Genomic DNA, 14,803 nt, shown 5'->3' with positions numbered 1-14,803 from the left:
GCAATTGCTTCAATGTTCTTGTCTCAGTCCTGACTGATCCAGTGTACCAACTTCTATCCCTCAGGCTTTCTCCTCTTGTCTGTGCATAGGATTGTATTTGAAGTCAAAAACTCTGGAAGCAAAAAATAATTTTGCCATTAGTGTTGCAGCCTCATATAGGCTGAAAATATATGGGATTAGTAGATGGATAAATATTTTTTGTTTTCAGACAAACTGGGTTTGGAGCATTTAAAGATTAAGCAAAGCCCAGCTTTTGATTCAAAGTTGGCTTGAGTGAAAATTGTAGTCTTCAAAATATAAGATTCTCTGCCCTCTGTTTGAGTGTCAGAATGAACCAAACTGAACTATATTAAAATTGGAGTGAACAAGCAGAAAAGCAAGAATGGAAAAGGATGAGAAACAGGAATGGAAGATATTGTAATATTTGTTGCTTATTATCATGTGCAACTGCAGGAGTAAACTAGGCTTACATAACTGAGGAGCAGGCTTAGTGCCAACTCATGTAACTCTAGGAGCATGATAGGTGTGGCACACCAAAGGACAAGTAATTATTAAATCCATGGAAATATTAAGAGTCATGCCCTGTACAGTAGATAAAATAAAAAATTAATAAATTAGCATATATGGGTAGATTTGAGTATCTGTGGCCTCTTGTTTGTTTCCCAACCTATCTCAAGTGTTTCTGCATAATTTGGGACTGAATGTGAAGAGTGCAAGGAGATGCTTCCTCTTTTCCTCATTCCACAGAGGTGTAATGGATGTCAGCTGTGTGCATGGTGCAGGGCATGTGGCCTGTGCCTTCAAAAGTTTATTCTCTGAACCTGGGAAGTTGGATCACCCTTTGGAGGAAGGTGGATTTCATTTGGCCTGAGGTTATATTTAGAGCAGGAAGCCTCTCTCAAGTCTAGTGTGTCTTTTCTGTTGAATGTCAACTGGATACTTGTACAGAAGACTAAAAATGAATTGTGAACATGACAACTGTTATATCTTGCATTACTCACAGCAGACAGGTTTGCTTTTGGTATTTTCATGAATTTTCTTTTCCTTTCCTCATCTGTGTGTTTAGTTTGTTGTTTCTATTTATTTTATTTTGTTGCTGTTCATTGCAATGCCTGTAGAATCATAGAATTTAGGAAAAGACCTCTAAGATCGTCAAGTCCAGCTATTAATCTGACACTGGAAGATCTACCACTAAACTATGACCCTAAATGCCACAGCTGCTGTACATCCAGCACTGCTTACTCTACCACTTCTTTAGGCAGTCTGTTCCAATGCTTAAAATCCCTTTCCGTGAAAAAAAATTTCTTAGATGCATTCTAAACCTCCCTGGTGCAACTTGAGACTATTTCCTCTTATCCTCTCTTTTTTTCACATGGGAGAAGAGAGTGACTCTCATCTGGCTACAACCTCCTTTCAGGTAATTGTAGGGAGCAATAAGGTCTCCTCTGAGTTTCCTTTTCTCCAGGCTAAGCAACCTCGGCTCCATCAAGTGCTCCAGCTGAGCCTTGTGCTCCAGACCCTTCACCAGCTCCACTGCCCTTCTCTGGACACACTCCAGTACCTCAATGTCCTTCTTGTATTGAGGGGCCCAAAACTGAACGCAGGATTCCAGGTGCAGCCTCGCCAGTGCCCAGGACAGGGGGACAATCACTGCCCTGGTCCTGCTGGCCACGCCATTTCTGATACAGGCCAGGATGTCATTGGCCTTCCTGGGCACACCTGGCTCATGTTCAGCTGCTGTCAACCAGCACCCCCAGGTCCTTTCCCCACAGGGCCACTTTCCAGCCACTCTGTCCCCAGCCTGTAACACTGCCTGGTGGTGTGACCCAAATGCAGGACCCAGCATTTGGCCTTGTTGAACCTCATACCACTGGCCTTGGTCCATCAGTCCAGCCCCACTGGCCTTGGTCCATCAGTCCAGCCTGTCCAGATCCCTCTGCAGAGCCTTCCTGCCCTCCAGCAGATCAACACACCCACCCAACTTGGTGTCTCCTGCAAATTGACTGAGGGTGCTGCCGATCCCTTCATACAGATCATTGATAATGACAGTAAACAGGAGTGTCCCCAACACTGAGCCCTGTGGAAAACACTTGTGGCTGGCCAGAGTGACAATCATGGATGTAACTCCACTCCCCCTACTCTCTCTGGGCCTGGCCAACCAGCCAGTTTTTTACCCAGCTGATTGTACATTCCTCCAAGCCATGAGGAGCCAGTTTCTGCAGGAGAATGCTGTGGGAAAACATGTCAGGCTTCACTGAAGTCTGGGTCAGCACATGGACAGCCTTTCCCTCGTCCACTAAGTGATGCTGTCATAACAGGAGATCAGCTCCATGGCCTTTGCTGGCACCAAGGTCAGAGTGACAGGCCTGTAGTTCCCCAGGCCCCTGTGGATGGGGTTACATTTGCTGACCTCCCCAGTTAGTCAGGACTGCTGGTGAATGATGGGGAAGTGGCTCTGTGAGCTCTTCTGCCAGCTGCCCCAGTACCACTGGGTGGATCCCTTCCAGGCACAGAGACTTGTGCTTGTCTAAGTGGTGTAGAAGGTTGCTGACCATTTCCTCCTGGATTACGTTGGTGTCCCCTGTGTGGCACAGCTCTGCAGCTCTCACCCTGTGAAACTGAACATCACTGATCTCTCCTACCTAAATCAGAAATGAAACATGTTGATCCAACATCATGAACAAGTCATTGTTGAGAATTGGCATTTTTTCTGTTTGCAGATTCAGAAGGCAAATATTTTAAAGGAAAGATCAAGATGTTATTTATTAGTGTTGGGGTTAACAGTCTTCATTCTTTCTGTTCCTTTAAATTTTTAACCATGGGGAGCAACATGAGAACCCTGCAAGACAATAACTGGGTGTAAACTCTGTTCAGCTGTAAGTTCATATACAAACTTGTAACTGCTTGTGTTGCAAAAGTAAAAAACAAATTAAGTATTTATTTTCAAAAAGTGGACGCCATCCCTAACCCTCTTAAGTACAGAGTTATGACATTCTACCCACCATAATTTTCTAGGAAATTATTTCTAAGTAAATAAAAGAGCATGGCTCCCAAATTGTTCCATCTGCTATTAATAATTCTATTCTTTTAACTTCAGTAAAATAAATGCTGTTGAATGTGTTTTTCTCAGTCAAGCAGATCTCTGGACACTTTCAAACCACTTGTAAAGCTTTTGAGATGTGATATACTTGAAAAAGATGCTGAGAGCCTTTCTTGACAGTGGAAGACAGCAGCATTTGTAATTCTTCAAGTATCTGTAGGAACATGGGCCTTACCTTTGTTATTGACCTGGGATTGTTGAAAAATAAACAGACTGGAGAGATAACTCTGACACTGTTTGCTATGCTGAGGGGCAGCATAGCAAAAACTGCATAGCAAAAGTTTGGGGGCTTAGATGAAATTAAGGACTGCTCTGAGGGTAGATTGAGTGTATGAAGAATATGTTAGTGCTGATTGTTAATGCAAGAAGTGAATAAAAACTTTAAAAAGTCATGAATGGGGCTTGCTTTCAAATTGATCTTGTTGAAAATATGGTTTAAAGAGTAGCTCTTTCACTGACTGTTCACATCTGGGATATGCATAATAAAAATAACTGCTGCTGAAGCCGTGGTGCAATCTGTTATGCTATGAAGAGATTAAGACTTGGCAATTCAGTTAAGTAGAGACACTGCTTCACAAAAGTCACCATATGTAGGTCACGGTTTTTTAGTGTGTTCAAAGGCTCTTTGTGTTTGGGAAGTGTGATCTGCATCTTGTTCTACAGCCTGGGAGTTTCTAAGGAAAGTCTTTTTAGCTCTGCTTCTTCAGGGCTTTATTTTCGTTTGGAGGGGATTTTTGGTTGGGGTTTTTTTTGGTGTGTGTGTTTGTAAAAGGTAAAGCTACTACCTGTGCTCTCCTATGTCTGGAAAACTGTGTTCATCCAGCATTTAATTGATGTTTTCCTATTGCCACGGGTACTTTCTGCCCTGTGTATAAACTGTCACTCTGGCTGGTTTCTGCAGTTGTTTAAAGAAAGAAATCACTAGAAATGTCTTTCAGAGGGCTCTTGGCTGAACTTAAATCCATATTCCTGAGCTTCAGCTTCACTGATTAAATATTTATAGCCATGATTTATTGGCATTGAAGAAGATTTGGCATGAAAGGAAGGAAGTAGAAGTGCAGTCAGGACTCTGGCAGTCATGTGTGTCGTGTTAATATTGGTTGGGTTGGCTGTGCTTGTTTTTTAGTTTGTCCATGGTGTTACAGCAATGCTTTATTCCAGGTGCTACTACCAGAAACAAGTCCGAGCATATGTTTATGTAGTTCAGAAATGAGTTTGTGTTTTAATTTGCTTGTATTTTAATTGTCAGTAGTGTTGATTGCTCAATATGTCTAGGGAGATCCCTAAACTTTCTGGCATTATAAATGACTGGACACAATTAACTAAAAAGTGTTTTGTATTTGTATTAATTTTTGTTTTGTGTTTGTTTTGGTTTTTTAGGTGCATTTTCCAGACACAGAGAGAGCAGAATGGCTCAACAAGGTAAGGAGAAACATTGCTCCCAAATGGGAAGGGGCAGGAGGGAAGGCTGAGATGAAAATAAAAGGTGAGGCAAGAATCTGGAAACAGAGTAGTTTTAACTTTATGCTTTATATACTTTAAGTCTTTACTTGTTGATCCAGTTAGTCACAAGAAAGATTAAATTTAGTTTCATGGTCCTGAAAATGTGAGTTTTATGAATGATTTAAAGTGGCATAACAGTAATGACAGCTATAATTGCGTAGAAGTCATAGCAGCTGTAAACACAATCTTTAATTTTCTACTTGTCTGGGATACTTTCCAATTACTGTAGGTTCCTGACCTACAATCTAAAAATAAATGAAATTTGCAGTTTTGATTTGTGTGTGTGATAATCTAAGATATAAATCTATGTAGCTTACTCTTTAAAACATATCTTTTATTCAAAGAGCATAGAACATGAGTTAATTGGAAAATAGTAAGGAATAAAAAGCAATATAGAATTTCCAGATAGAAAATTCAGATGCAGTAAATTTCTGATTTTTACATTTATAGCTTATTAATGTATTTTAGAACTGTATTTCCATGTAGATTTTTTTTTCTCCTTAGACTGTAAAACAGATGTGGCCTTTTATTTGTCAATTCATTGAGAAACTCTTCCGAGAAACCATAGAACCAGCAGTAAGAGGAGCAAACAACCACCTCAGTACCTTCAGTTTTACAAAGATTGACATTGGGCATCAGGTCAGTGTCTGGTGAGGTTTTTAAGAGAGCCTCTTTTACACAACATTTTCATGCAGCCTGTTCAAATCTGCACAGAAATATTTGTCTGTGACACTTGGTCTTAAGCCTGATTCTGATTTCTGTTGTAACATTAAAATAAAAATGTGTGGGTTTTTTAGCAGAGGCTTTATTGCATTTCCTGGGATCTATGCTTCATAAACTTGACTGAGAATTTGGAGATGACTCAGTGTAATGCCTGGTCACATGAAGAGCTCACAGCAATGTGATTTTAATATTGTTCATGCAATGCTTTACCTTAAGTGAGCAGGGGCCATTATCCTTTTGCCAGATGGTCCAAGTGCACTTTTCTTGTCACAGATGCACTTCTAATCATGATATGTGGGGAGTCAATGACAAGGCTGCTGGCTTGGCTTTTCAAGGACTGCACAAAACACAGTATGAAGGGACATACAGGTGTTTGTCTTCTGCTCCATCCCATGAAAGAAGGAGTCTCATGCCTGCAGGAAGCCTGCTTGACCAGTGCAAGCTGAGAATGGTCCCCTCTGCTTGCAGCAAGTTCAGCACTACTTAATCATCCCTGCATTAACCAGAACTTTACTGCTTTGAGATGCAGTTTAACAGCTTTTGTTTGAAGTTGTCTTTTGTGTTTTTGTTGCTTGTCATAAATTGAATTTCAAATGAGGATTTAAAAATCAACACCCCCACACACCCTCAATGTTAGGAAACCTGAAATTAATTTTCAGGTGTGATAGAGGGGAATTGTTTTTCCCTCTTTGTGACTAGTTCATGTAGGTTAAAGTTCATTATGCTTTATGGCACCTTTTGTGTGTTGGGTTTATTATTTTTTTTTAATTGTAAAACCTTTTACATGGTGCCTCTGCCCTAGATATTATAGACTGAAGAAGGTTTTAGATTAGCTTCCAGACCTCTGTATGGCTCTGCAGCTGAATAGAGTAACCTTGGACATGACAAAGAGCTATTCTTTATATTGCAGCCTTGATTGATTTGATTGAGCTGCACAGCCCCAACACAGCAGTGAGATTTTGATTTTACAGAAATTAACAAAAGATTGTAAATAGAAATATGAAAATTTTTCAAGATAGGAAAAACTCAAAAGTGAGGTTGTTAGTCATCCTCTCCTGGCTAGTGTTTGATGAATATTTGAGGCTTGAGTGTGTGATTGTTGTGTGTTAATTCTGTGTGAGGCAGAGAGAGAGGGGAGTGTGAACACAATGATTTAGAGAGCACGGAGTAGTTGACACATCTTTTTATGGGAATTATGGATTCTTTTCCATCTATTCTCACTAAATTCCACATAAGGCAATTGTCTTTTTGTGAGCTAAATTTAGCTTGTTGTTGTAGTTACACAGAAAAATAATGCTTTGGGAGTGTTAGACATATACCTCTACAGAGAAATCAGATATTTATGCAGGGGAGAGGGAAAGCTTGATTATTAAATATTTTGTAAATCTTGAAGTTTAGTGGTCCATACCCAGGGTAATTCCAGAAGGATTGCAAGTAATGGGTTCCCAGTGAGGTAATTTTTACCCTTGAAATAAGATTTTGAACTAAATTGATAGCCTTACTTCACACCTTTTAATGTTTATGGTAGGTTCTTAACTTCTGGCATGAATATGTCTATATTCACCTTTAATTCAGAGTTAAGAGTTTAATGTACTTCTGTAGAAGAATCCAACTTTTACTTGCTTCATTGTTCCAGCCTCTGAGGATAAATGGTGTAAAAGTGTACACTGAAAATGTGGACAAAAGGCAGATCATTTTGGACCTTCAAATCAGGTAAACTTTATTACTATATAACAATGGGGTCCCTGCTTTATAATCTGCACAATGTTTGATTTGGCAGTTACATTGTCCTGAAAGGAGAATTGCTTCATTATGCAAATATAGTTCTAATTGTGTATGAATGGAGGAAGAAGCTGCATTCTGTAAGCAGCATTTATCTGAGGGAAATGGAATATCAACTCTGTGTGTTTTCATCATTAAAGTCATGTTTATTAATTAAAAAAATACTTTCCAAAGATAAAGCACTAATTTTGACCTTTTTCCTTAATGTGTTAATACTTTGCCATTACATGTAGTCTGAAATCTAAGATGTAAGATTTTTTGTGTTTTTTACTTTTCTCAGTTACTTGGATTATTTTATAATCGTAGTATTGTATTTATAAAGATAATAAAATATTACATTTATAATATAGTATATTATGTTTGAAAAGTAATAATAGCTACAGAAGAAATTGTGCTTACTTTACCAGAGTAAATCTGTGTATTATAAAATGCCAGGATGACTGTGCTCCATTGTTTTAGCCTTCTTTGCTATTTCATCATGACTCCTTTTATATAGGTTTCTCAGTAGGTCTACCCTACATTTACCCTGGTCATTCTCAACACAATCTGCAGTTGCAGAGTTTTTTGAAAGTTCAGTCAGTGAACACAGCAGTGTTTTTATAATTGACCATCTTTGGTCTCTGTTCCCTTGACTGCTTTTGCCTGTTTGTGGATTGTGGAAAGGCCACATTGACAGTCATTGACAGTCCAGCAAGGAGCAGCCCTCTGTGCTCCTCACTTCTTCCCTGGCAGTAGCCAGGAGGGTCATCAGGTATCTCAGCTTCAGAGGCACTTCCCAAATTTGAATGTGGTTTTTCTTAAATTTGAATTATTTGTCTAAAGCTCAGCTATGCTGAAGCCTTTGCTGCTTTGGCAGAGCTGGGCAGGCCCCAGAGTGATAAGAGAAAAGGCTGCTGTCTCCTTCCCTGGGTTCCAGAGCAGCTGGGGGCTACATCTGTGAGCAGAGCCAAGTCTTTATTGAATTGAATCTTTTAATTTCTGTAGGAAAAAGACAGCTGTTCAAATCAGGGATTGGTGTTGTTGGAAAAAATACAGCAGGATTTGCTCTTGAGAGCTTATTTCACTGGATGAATGTGTCAGCCCTAATGGAGCAACTTCCTTCAGTTTTCTCTTTGTTGCCACTTCTGACAGCAGCTGGGAGAGCAGCATCACCTCTTCAGAAATAAGCCCTCAGGAAAACAATCTTGTCTGACCAAACAGTCCATAGAAATTGTTTTTAAGGAGCTGTTTCTGTTCCAAAACCACTTCTTCCCTTTAAGGCAGAACTAGTCACAGGAAGACAGAGTAAATCTAGTTTGGTTTTTATTTTTTTTAATTTCTGCTCATCCTCATGAAGTAGATAAAACTAAAGAGGCCAGTAGGTTTGTACAAAAATTTCAGGGATAATGTCCTGTTACATAGACCTGAAGGAAATCTGTCTGATTGCATTACCTTGCAACCTGCTTAGATAAGTGGTAGAGAACTGCAATAGAATCCAGTCTAAAAGGCTGAAATAAATTCCTTGATGTGGTTTAGATAACAATAATAGAGCCGGGTCAGTTGGGTGCCTGTTGAGCCCAACATCCTGTCCCTAATGCAGGTGGCACAGGCTTCCAGGAAGAAAATGGAAATGAGAGCTCTGCAGTGGCTATCACAGCTTCTAGGAATTGAGGCTTAGACAAAACCATCATCAAAGGAAGTCCTGTTTCATATTTAAGACTTGTCCTTTGCACCTCATTCAGAAAGGGCTGTTTTTCAAAGCCTTTTAGTATGCAAGTTTAAGACAGAGAGCCCCCCCGGCCCCCTGTACCAGTTGTTACTGTATGATGTTGTTGTTTGCTTTTTAATAGTTTGATTTATATGTCCTCTGAGAGTCTTGTCACTGGGATTGTCTCAGTCATAACAGGAAGAATAAGTGCCTCTTGATACATTTAGATACAGAGTTAAATACAGATACCAACTCTAAATTATGTCTTATATTGCAGTTTTGCAAGATTAAAAAGAGCAGTCTCACTTCTGGAGAAAAGTCCATCCTTTGGAGTATTTATCCCTGTAGATTTTAATCTCCAGTTAAATTAGTTTGTTATAACTTCAATTTATTTCTAAGTTTGAAGTTAGGAGCTTTCTATAAACCCTTCATTCTCTAAATACAGTTGAGAAGGACCTCTCAAACAATCTCTCTAAACATTCATAAGAATAGTTGTAGGAAGCCAAGCCCTGTGGGGTGTGTGGTGAGGGAAGGAAGGAAAGATTTTATTTGTATATTTTTTTCAGTTTAAAGTACATTAATTCTTTTAAGAATCCCCTTTTATCCTGCAGTTCCACTATTGTGGCTTCTTTTAGCCCTTTCTGCTGTCAGTTGTTTGTGGTGGGGTGTTTGCATTTGCTTTGGACCTTCCATAGTGCATTTAAGTATTTCAGCTTCTCCAAAACTCTACAGTATTTTTTTGCATTATCCTTGAGGGGTTTTTTTTTTTGGTCTGCTTTTAATTTTAATTACAAAAGGAGTGTGTTTTGGTTTAGTTTCTATTGTTTCTGCAAGGATACTGAGTGCATTATGATCATTGCTTCAGAGTATTTTTCAGAACTCTTTGGAGCAGGTTTTGTGCATCACTCAGGGTCCAATTAAGAGCTTCACTCTAAGTAACTTGAATAGCTAATCCACAAAGCACTCACTGGAGAATGTATTTAAAACTTCAGTTTGAGGACCATATTTGTGAAGGGAATGCTTTACCTTTCTCTTACTGAGGAGTTTATGTTAAAAAAAAATATCAAAACTCATTACAGTTTAAAGTCTTGTTCTTGATGACAAATATGGGAAAGGGAAAAATTTCAGCCACTTAAGCAAATGAAGATAAAATATAGAGAAATTATTAATAAGAAATCTTATATTTGGTAAAGTGTGTGAATGTAGTAAATACTTGGGTAAAGGTTATGGATCAACAGAAATCAAGCTCAAGACAGTCAATTCAAATGTGAACTGTAGCAAAGAAAGCAAAGATTGAGAGATTGAACAAGTAGTTGTTAATGACCTGAGTTTTTTCAGCTTCTCATGGCACAAAAAAAAAAAGATGCATTGAAAGAGTTTTAGGCTGCAGATTGAAACACATGGCAGATTTTTTTCAAATGTGGAATACTTGAATGGGAAGACTCACTGCATTATACTGGCAGAGGACAGATGCAAAAATAGGGCCTAAAGACTTTGTAAAAACAATTAAGATAGTTCAGTGTACAGAACCACATATCACTGTAATAAAGAAAATATTTTTGCTATAACCTTTTATTTTTTCTTCTTCTGGTTATCTTCCATGGGCTACAATGACCACATGCAGTACATCACACTTGTCTTTTGATTCAGTACAGCTGCTGTTAATATTCTTACAAGAGTGTCCTCATTAAACTGTGATCTATCTCAGTGTTCTGTGCCTTAAAGGGATCATAAATATTTCTGGGATATTATGATCTGAATGTATGGAATTTGCTTACTAAATGAGCTTCCAAATTCTATGGTGTATTACAGTGGAATTGTGTAGGCATCAACTGTTAATGGACCCAGCCAAATATCTTGGGGGATAAAACCATATTTAGCTTTATTTTAAAGTTAAATGTTGTTGACTTAGTCCCCTCAAATGCAGTTTGTTACTATTTGTACTTCAGTTTGTCATCATGTTGTTATGGATTTTCAAACAAGCATATTGCTTCCCAGTCTTCATAACACAAATAGTTCTGGTGCTGCAGAGTGCCGAGATTGAGGTTTCAGTTGCAGGTTTTAATTGACCTTGCTTGTCTGTGTCATGTTGTTATGCAATTATATATATATATGTGGGAGTGTATTTATATATATCTCTACTATCTCTATATATAGTTAGATAGGTTAAAAATAGAAATTACATCATTTTAAATTGTGTATTAAAAGTTACATACCTATTTTTAAACTGTACAGTCACACTACATTCTTTCCAAGGAAAGCAACTGTCACCTTCCTTTGACATAGACCCCATCATGTTGTTGTCTTCTAGTTCCCCAAACTGGCCATTAAACAAAAAAGATTCTACATAGTGTATCAAAAGTGTTATCTTTTGAATAGTTGAAAATAAATTCCAGTGATGGATGTTTATAGGAAAGTCTTGGTACTATTGTTTATTTCTGCTTAAGGGATTGTTAAGATTTGCATTTTTTGAAATCCCAGAGACAGCACCACCACACACAGAGCAGAGGAGGATACAGATGATTTGGCTAATGGATTTGTGGAATGCAGCAGCTTTCACCTTGTTTTTTCTTTTGGTAGTACTTTGTGCCCCTCAGGAGAAGGGAACAGCAATCCTGCTGTTCTGCTCTTACTGTAAGAGTAATTTATTCTATATTGACTTGAGTCTAGAATAGCCAATGAAGAGAGCAATTCCATTTGTTCAGAATTCCCTAAACATGTTTGTAATAAAATTACTTCATATTCCCAAACCCAGCTAACAGTGTTTCACAGGCCAGGTCTGAAGAACTAATGTGCAGAAAGCTGAGCTCTGCTGCAGAATCTGGAACAGGATGCCCTGCAGAGGAAAAAATTTCCCCCTCCTTTCAGCAGTGTCTGGCTTTAATCTGGCTCATCTCCATCCCACTTGGCTCCTTCTTCCATTTTCTGTATCTGGGCAGTCTCTTCAGAAAGCTTTTCAGATTTCATTTGTGCTTCTGTTACAACCTCTATCTTCTTAGAGAGTGTCCTAGTCCAGCTCATCTCTCCCTACCTGGAGCATGGTATTCAATGTTGGGTTTTGCTTTTTGCTCTCATTCTGCAGAATCGTTGACCAATTCTGGGCTAAATCAGAGTCTCAAACTTTCTTCCTGAATTCCTTGTAAAGTCTCAAAATTAGTTTGTTTTCAGAACCAATGTGTCTCAGAGCAGTACCAGCTCCTGGAAAAAAAGGTTGCTCAGCTCTGCTGCTACATGGTTGAGGGAAAGCAGTTATAAATCCAAGCCTGAGTTCTGTGTGAATAATCTTGTAGCCTTGTAGCATGGCAAAATAGATGGGACTTCTTTTTACCAACTTTGACAAATCTGAAATACAGGGCAGCATCTGGAAAATTTCAACCATTTGACCTTAAATCCCCAAAAATGGGATGCAAGAACTGTTCAGGGAAAAATACGCGTAATTTTTAATAAGTTCTCTAATTTGCTTCCTGCCTTCTCTCCCTTCAGAAAGGACTCAACTGTTTTTGGCTTAGAACTTGCTTAGAAGATCATTCAGCTCAGCATGCCCTGCTTATTGAAATTCTAAATACAACTGGCTTTGCAAGCCTATGAATATTTCAGACAAGTTTCATTTTTAGCATAACTACCATCTCTGTCTAGTGCTTCTCATGATTATGCTAGATGAGAGTGGATTTGGGCACATTTACAATCAATGAGATCCGTGGAGAGCTTTCCTGAAATGGAGTATGAGTTCTGTGTCCATTATTTCCCAAAAGCAGGGCCTCTTGCTTCTTTCATATTATGCATCCTTCTGGAGATGGTAGCAAACCTAGGTATTAATTTGAGTGATTTTGATGACAGTGATGTTTTGAAAGGGATGTTTGAGCAAACTGACATTGTTTTATGTTCCAATATTTCAACATGCATTTTTTGTGCGTATACTGGGAGACAAAATCCATTGTCATGACACTGCAAAACAGAATAACAGTTTATTGCAATTTAGTTCATAAAAGTGAAATGTATACTTTCTTTTATAGTTTTGTTGGAAACTGTGAAATTGATTTGGAGATCAAGAGATACTTCTGCAGAGCTGGTGTGAAAAGCATACAGGTGAAATTCAGTTTTTTTTCTTTTGATTTTCATATCACTAAATCACTATTTTCTGATTAAATCTATAAGAAAGCAACAGTAATTGTGAATTTTTCTAGCTTTTTCTTCTCATTTGAATAGTATTGATACTGCATCAGATTTTCAATAACATGTATTAACATAAGAAAAAAATCCCTTTAATATGTAGAACAAACATGTAACATTTACTACAGGAAAAGCTGGAAATAATTTCATATCAAGCTGATGTGATGTGTCAGTTTATAAAGGCACCATGGAGCTTAAAACTTTATTTCATGTAATACCTAAGCATCACACAGAATTTCTGGTTTAGATGCAATTACTATTAGTAGCCTTGCCTTCTGATCTTGTTTCTGAGATGGCCTGAACTTTCTGATAACACATCTCTCCCTAAGGAGCAGAATTAGCTTTTTTGCATGTGTATCTTGACACACCTGTAAGCATCTACCTGCTTTTGCTCTGGTACCTGTGGTGCCACTGTGCTTCTTGTGTCACGTTTGTTTATGTGGAGCTGTAGAAATAATCTACTTCACAAATGGAAAAAATTACCACCAATATGACACTGCATGATACAGATGAATGTAATGAATTTTTAAGCATAACTGTTCAGTGTTTGAATGATTTTTTTTGGGGGTTTGGATGACATATAAAGAAATATATATATATATATATGTATATGTATATATATATATATATATATATATATATATATATATATATATATATATGTGTATATAATATATATATATATAAAATTCTTCCATAAGCAAACATTTAATAAGTTAGAAGTGTGAGCATTGCCAGCAAATAAATTTTATTTAAAATATAACTAAAGTAAGTTTCATTCTCTCTTTCTTTTTTTTTTTTTTTTTTTTTCCTTTCACAGATCCATGGCACCATGAGGGTTATCCTGGAACCACTAATTGGAGACATGCCCCTAATTGGAGCACTATCCCTTTTTTTCCTTAGGAAGCCTGTAAGCTCTTTTATCTCCCTTTCCAGTGTTTTTAGAGTAGTGATGATGGTAGTTTAAAATGATGGAGCAAGAATTAAGCAGTAAAAGGAAAGAGTTTGGGAAATCACTACTGTTTGCTTGAACTTTGACAGATAAGCACTGGAAAAATTTATGAATGCTAGCAGGAACCAAGATGGTTAATAAGTACCTTGGAATTTGGAAGTGTGTTTTGTGAAAGCTGTCAAACTTTTCTTACAAGTCCTCTGGGTAAGAAAAGATAACAGATGTCATCTAGATTGGTTGTAAAAAAGCTTGTGTTGCTGTTCTCATTATATTCTGTAGATCTAACTTAAAATTTCACAAAATCTCTGCAAGGTTGTTAAGAAGACCAATGCTGGTGTTAGCACAAATTAAAATGGGAAATTACTCACCTACTGTGAAGTTTTTTCTAGATAGCAAGTGGGCAATTTCCATTACATTTACCAGTGACCCAAGTGTCAGGGTGGATGAAGCACATAGTGAGATGGAATTGGAATTCAAAACAATCATGATAGCAGCAAAAGTGGAAAGCAGAGAGAAGATCACAGAGTTCAGCTGGGAAATGCACTAGGCCAAAGTGCATATTTGGGCAGGAATAACAGTGAAACAAAGGTGGGCCAGCAAGGTCTTGCTGGTATGAAAATGATACAGCCAAACTGGCGTGTGTAAACAAGAGGACAGTTCTCAAATGCTTTCAGATTTAGGCACAGCACTTCACCAAATCTCTTTTTATAAAAGTATAAAGGACAACATAATACACATTGCACTTGGCTGGTGGAAAATTTTTTGATGTTGTGTGTGTGTGTGTGAGGCACTTTCAGCACTTTGAAGTTTGGTGCTACTTTTAGTAAGTCTCCATAAAAGCCTAACAAAAAATGTAAACAACGTGGAAATTCTTATGCTCCACAGA

General features: G+C 38.0%; 1 protein-coding gene across 2 annotated transcripts in view; it reads left to right on the top strand.

The window, feature by feature from the left end:
• Nucleotides 1-14,803, top strand: part of ESYT2 (extended synaptotagmin 2) — an 80,360-nt gene that overhangs the window by 25,543 nt on the left and 40,014 nt on the right. For both annotated transcript variants that reach the window (XM_030226770.2, XM_030226773.2), the window contains exons 2-6: nucleotides 4,481-4,522; nucleotides 5,108-5,242; nucleotides 6,963-7,039; nucleotides 12,809-12,881; nucleotides 13,786-13,875. In XM_030226770.2, the coding sequence (XP_030082630.1) occupies nucleotides 4,481-4,522; nucleotides 5,108-5,242; nucleotides 6,963-7,039; nucleotides 12,809-12,881; nucleotides 13,786-13,875 (417 nt within the window). The remainder of the gene's footprint in view (nucleotides 1-4,480; nucleotides 4,523-5,107; nucleotides 5,243-6,962; nucleotides 7,040-12,808; nucleotides 12,882-13,785; nucleotides 13,876-14,803) is intronic.

The sequence above is a fragment of the Serinus canaria genome, chromosome 2, assembly GCF_022539315.1.
Source record: "Serinus canaria isolate serCan28SL12 chromosome 2, serCan2020, whole genome shotgun sequence".
Classification (NCBI taxonomy): Eukaryota; Metazoa; Chordata; class Aves; order Passeriformes; family Fringillidae; genus Serinus; species Serinus canaria.
Note: the sequence above shows the minus strand (reverse complement) of the source record. Positions and strands in the feature narration are given on the sequence as shown.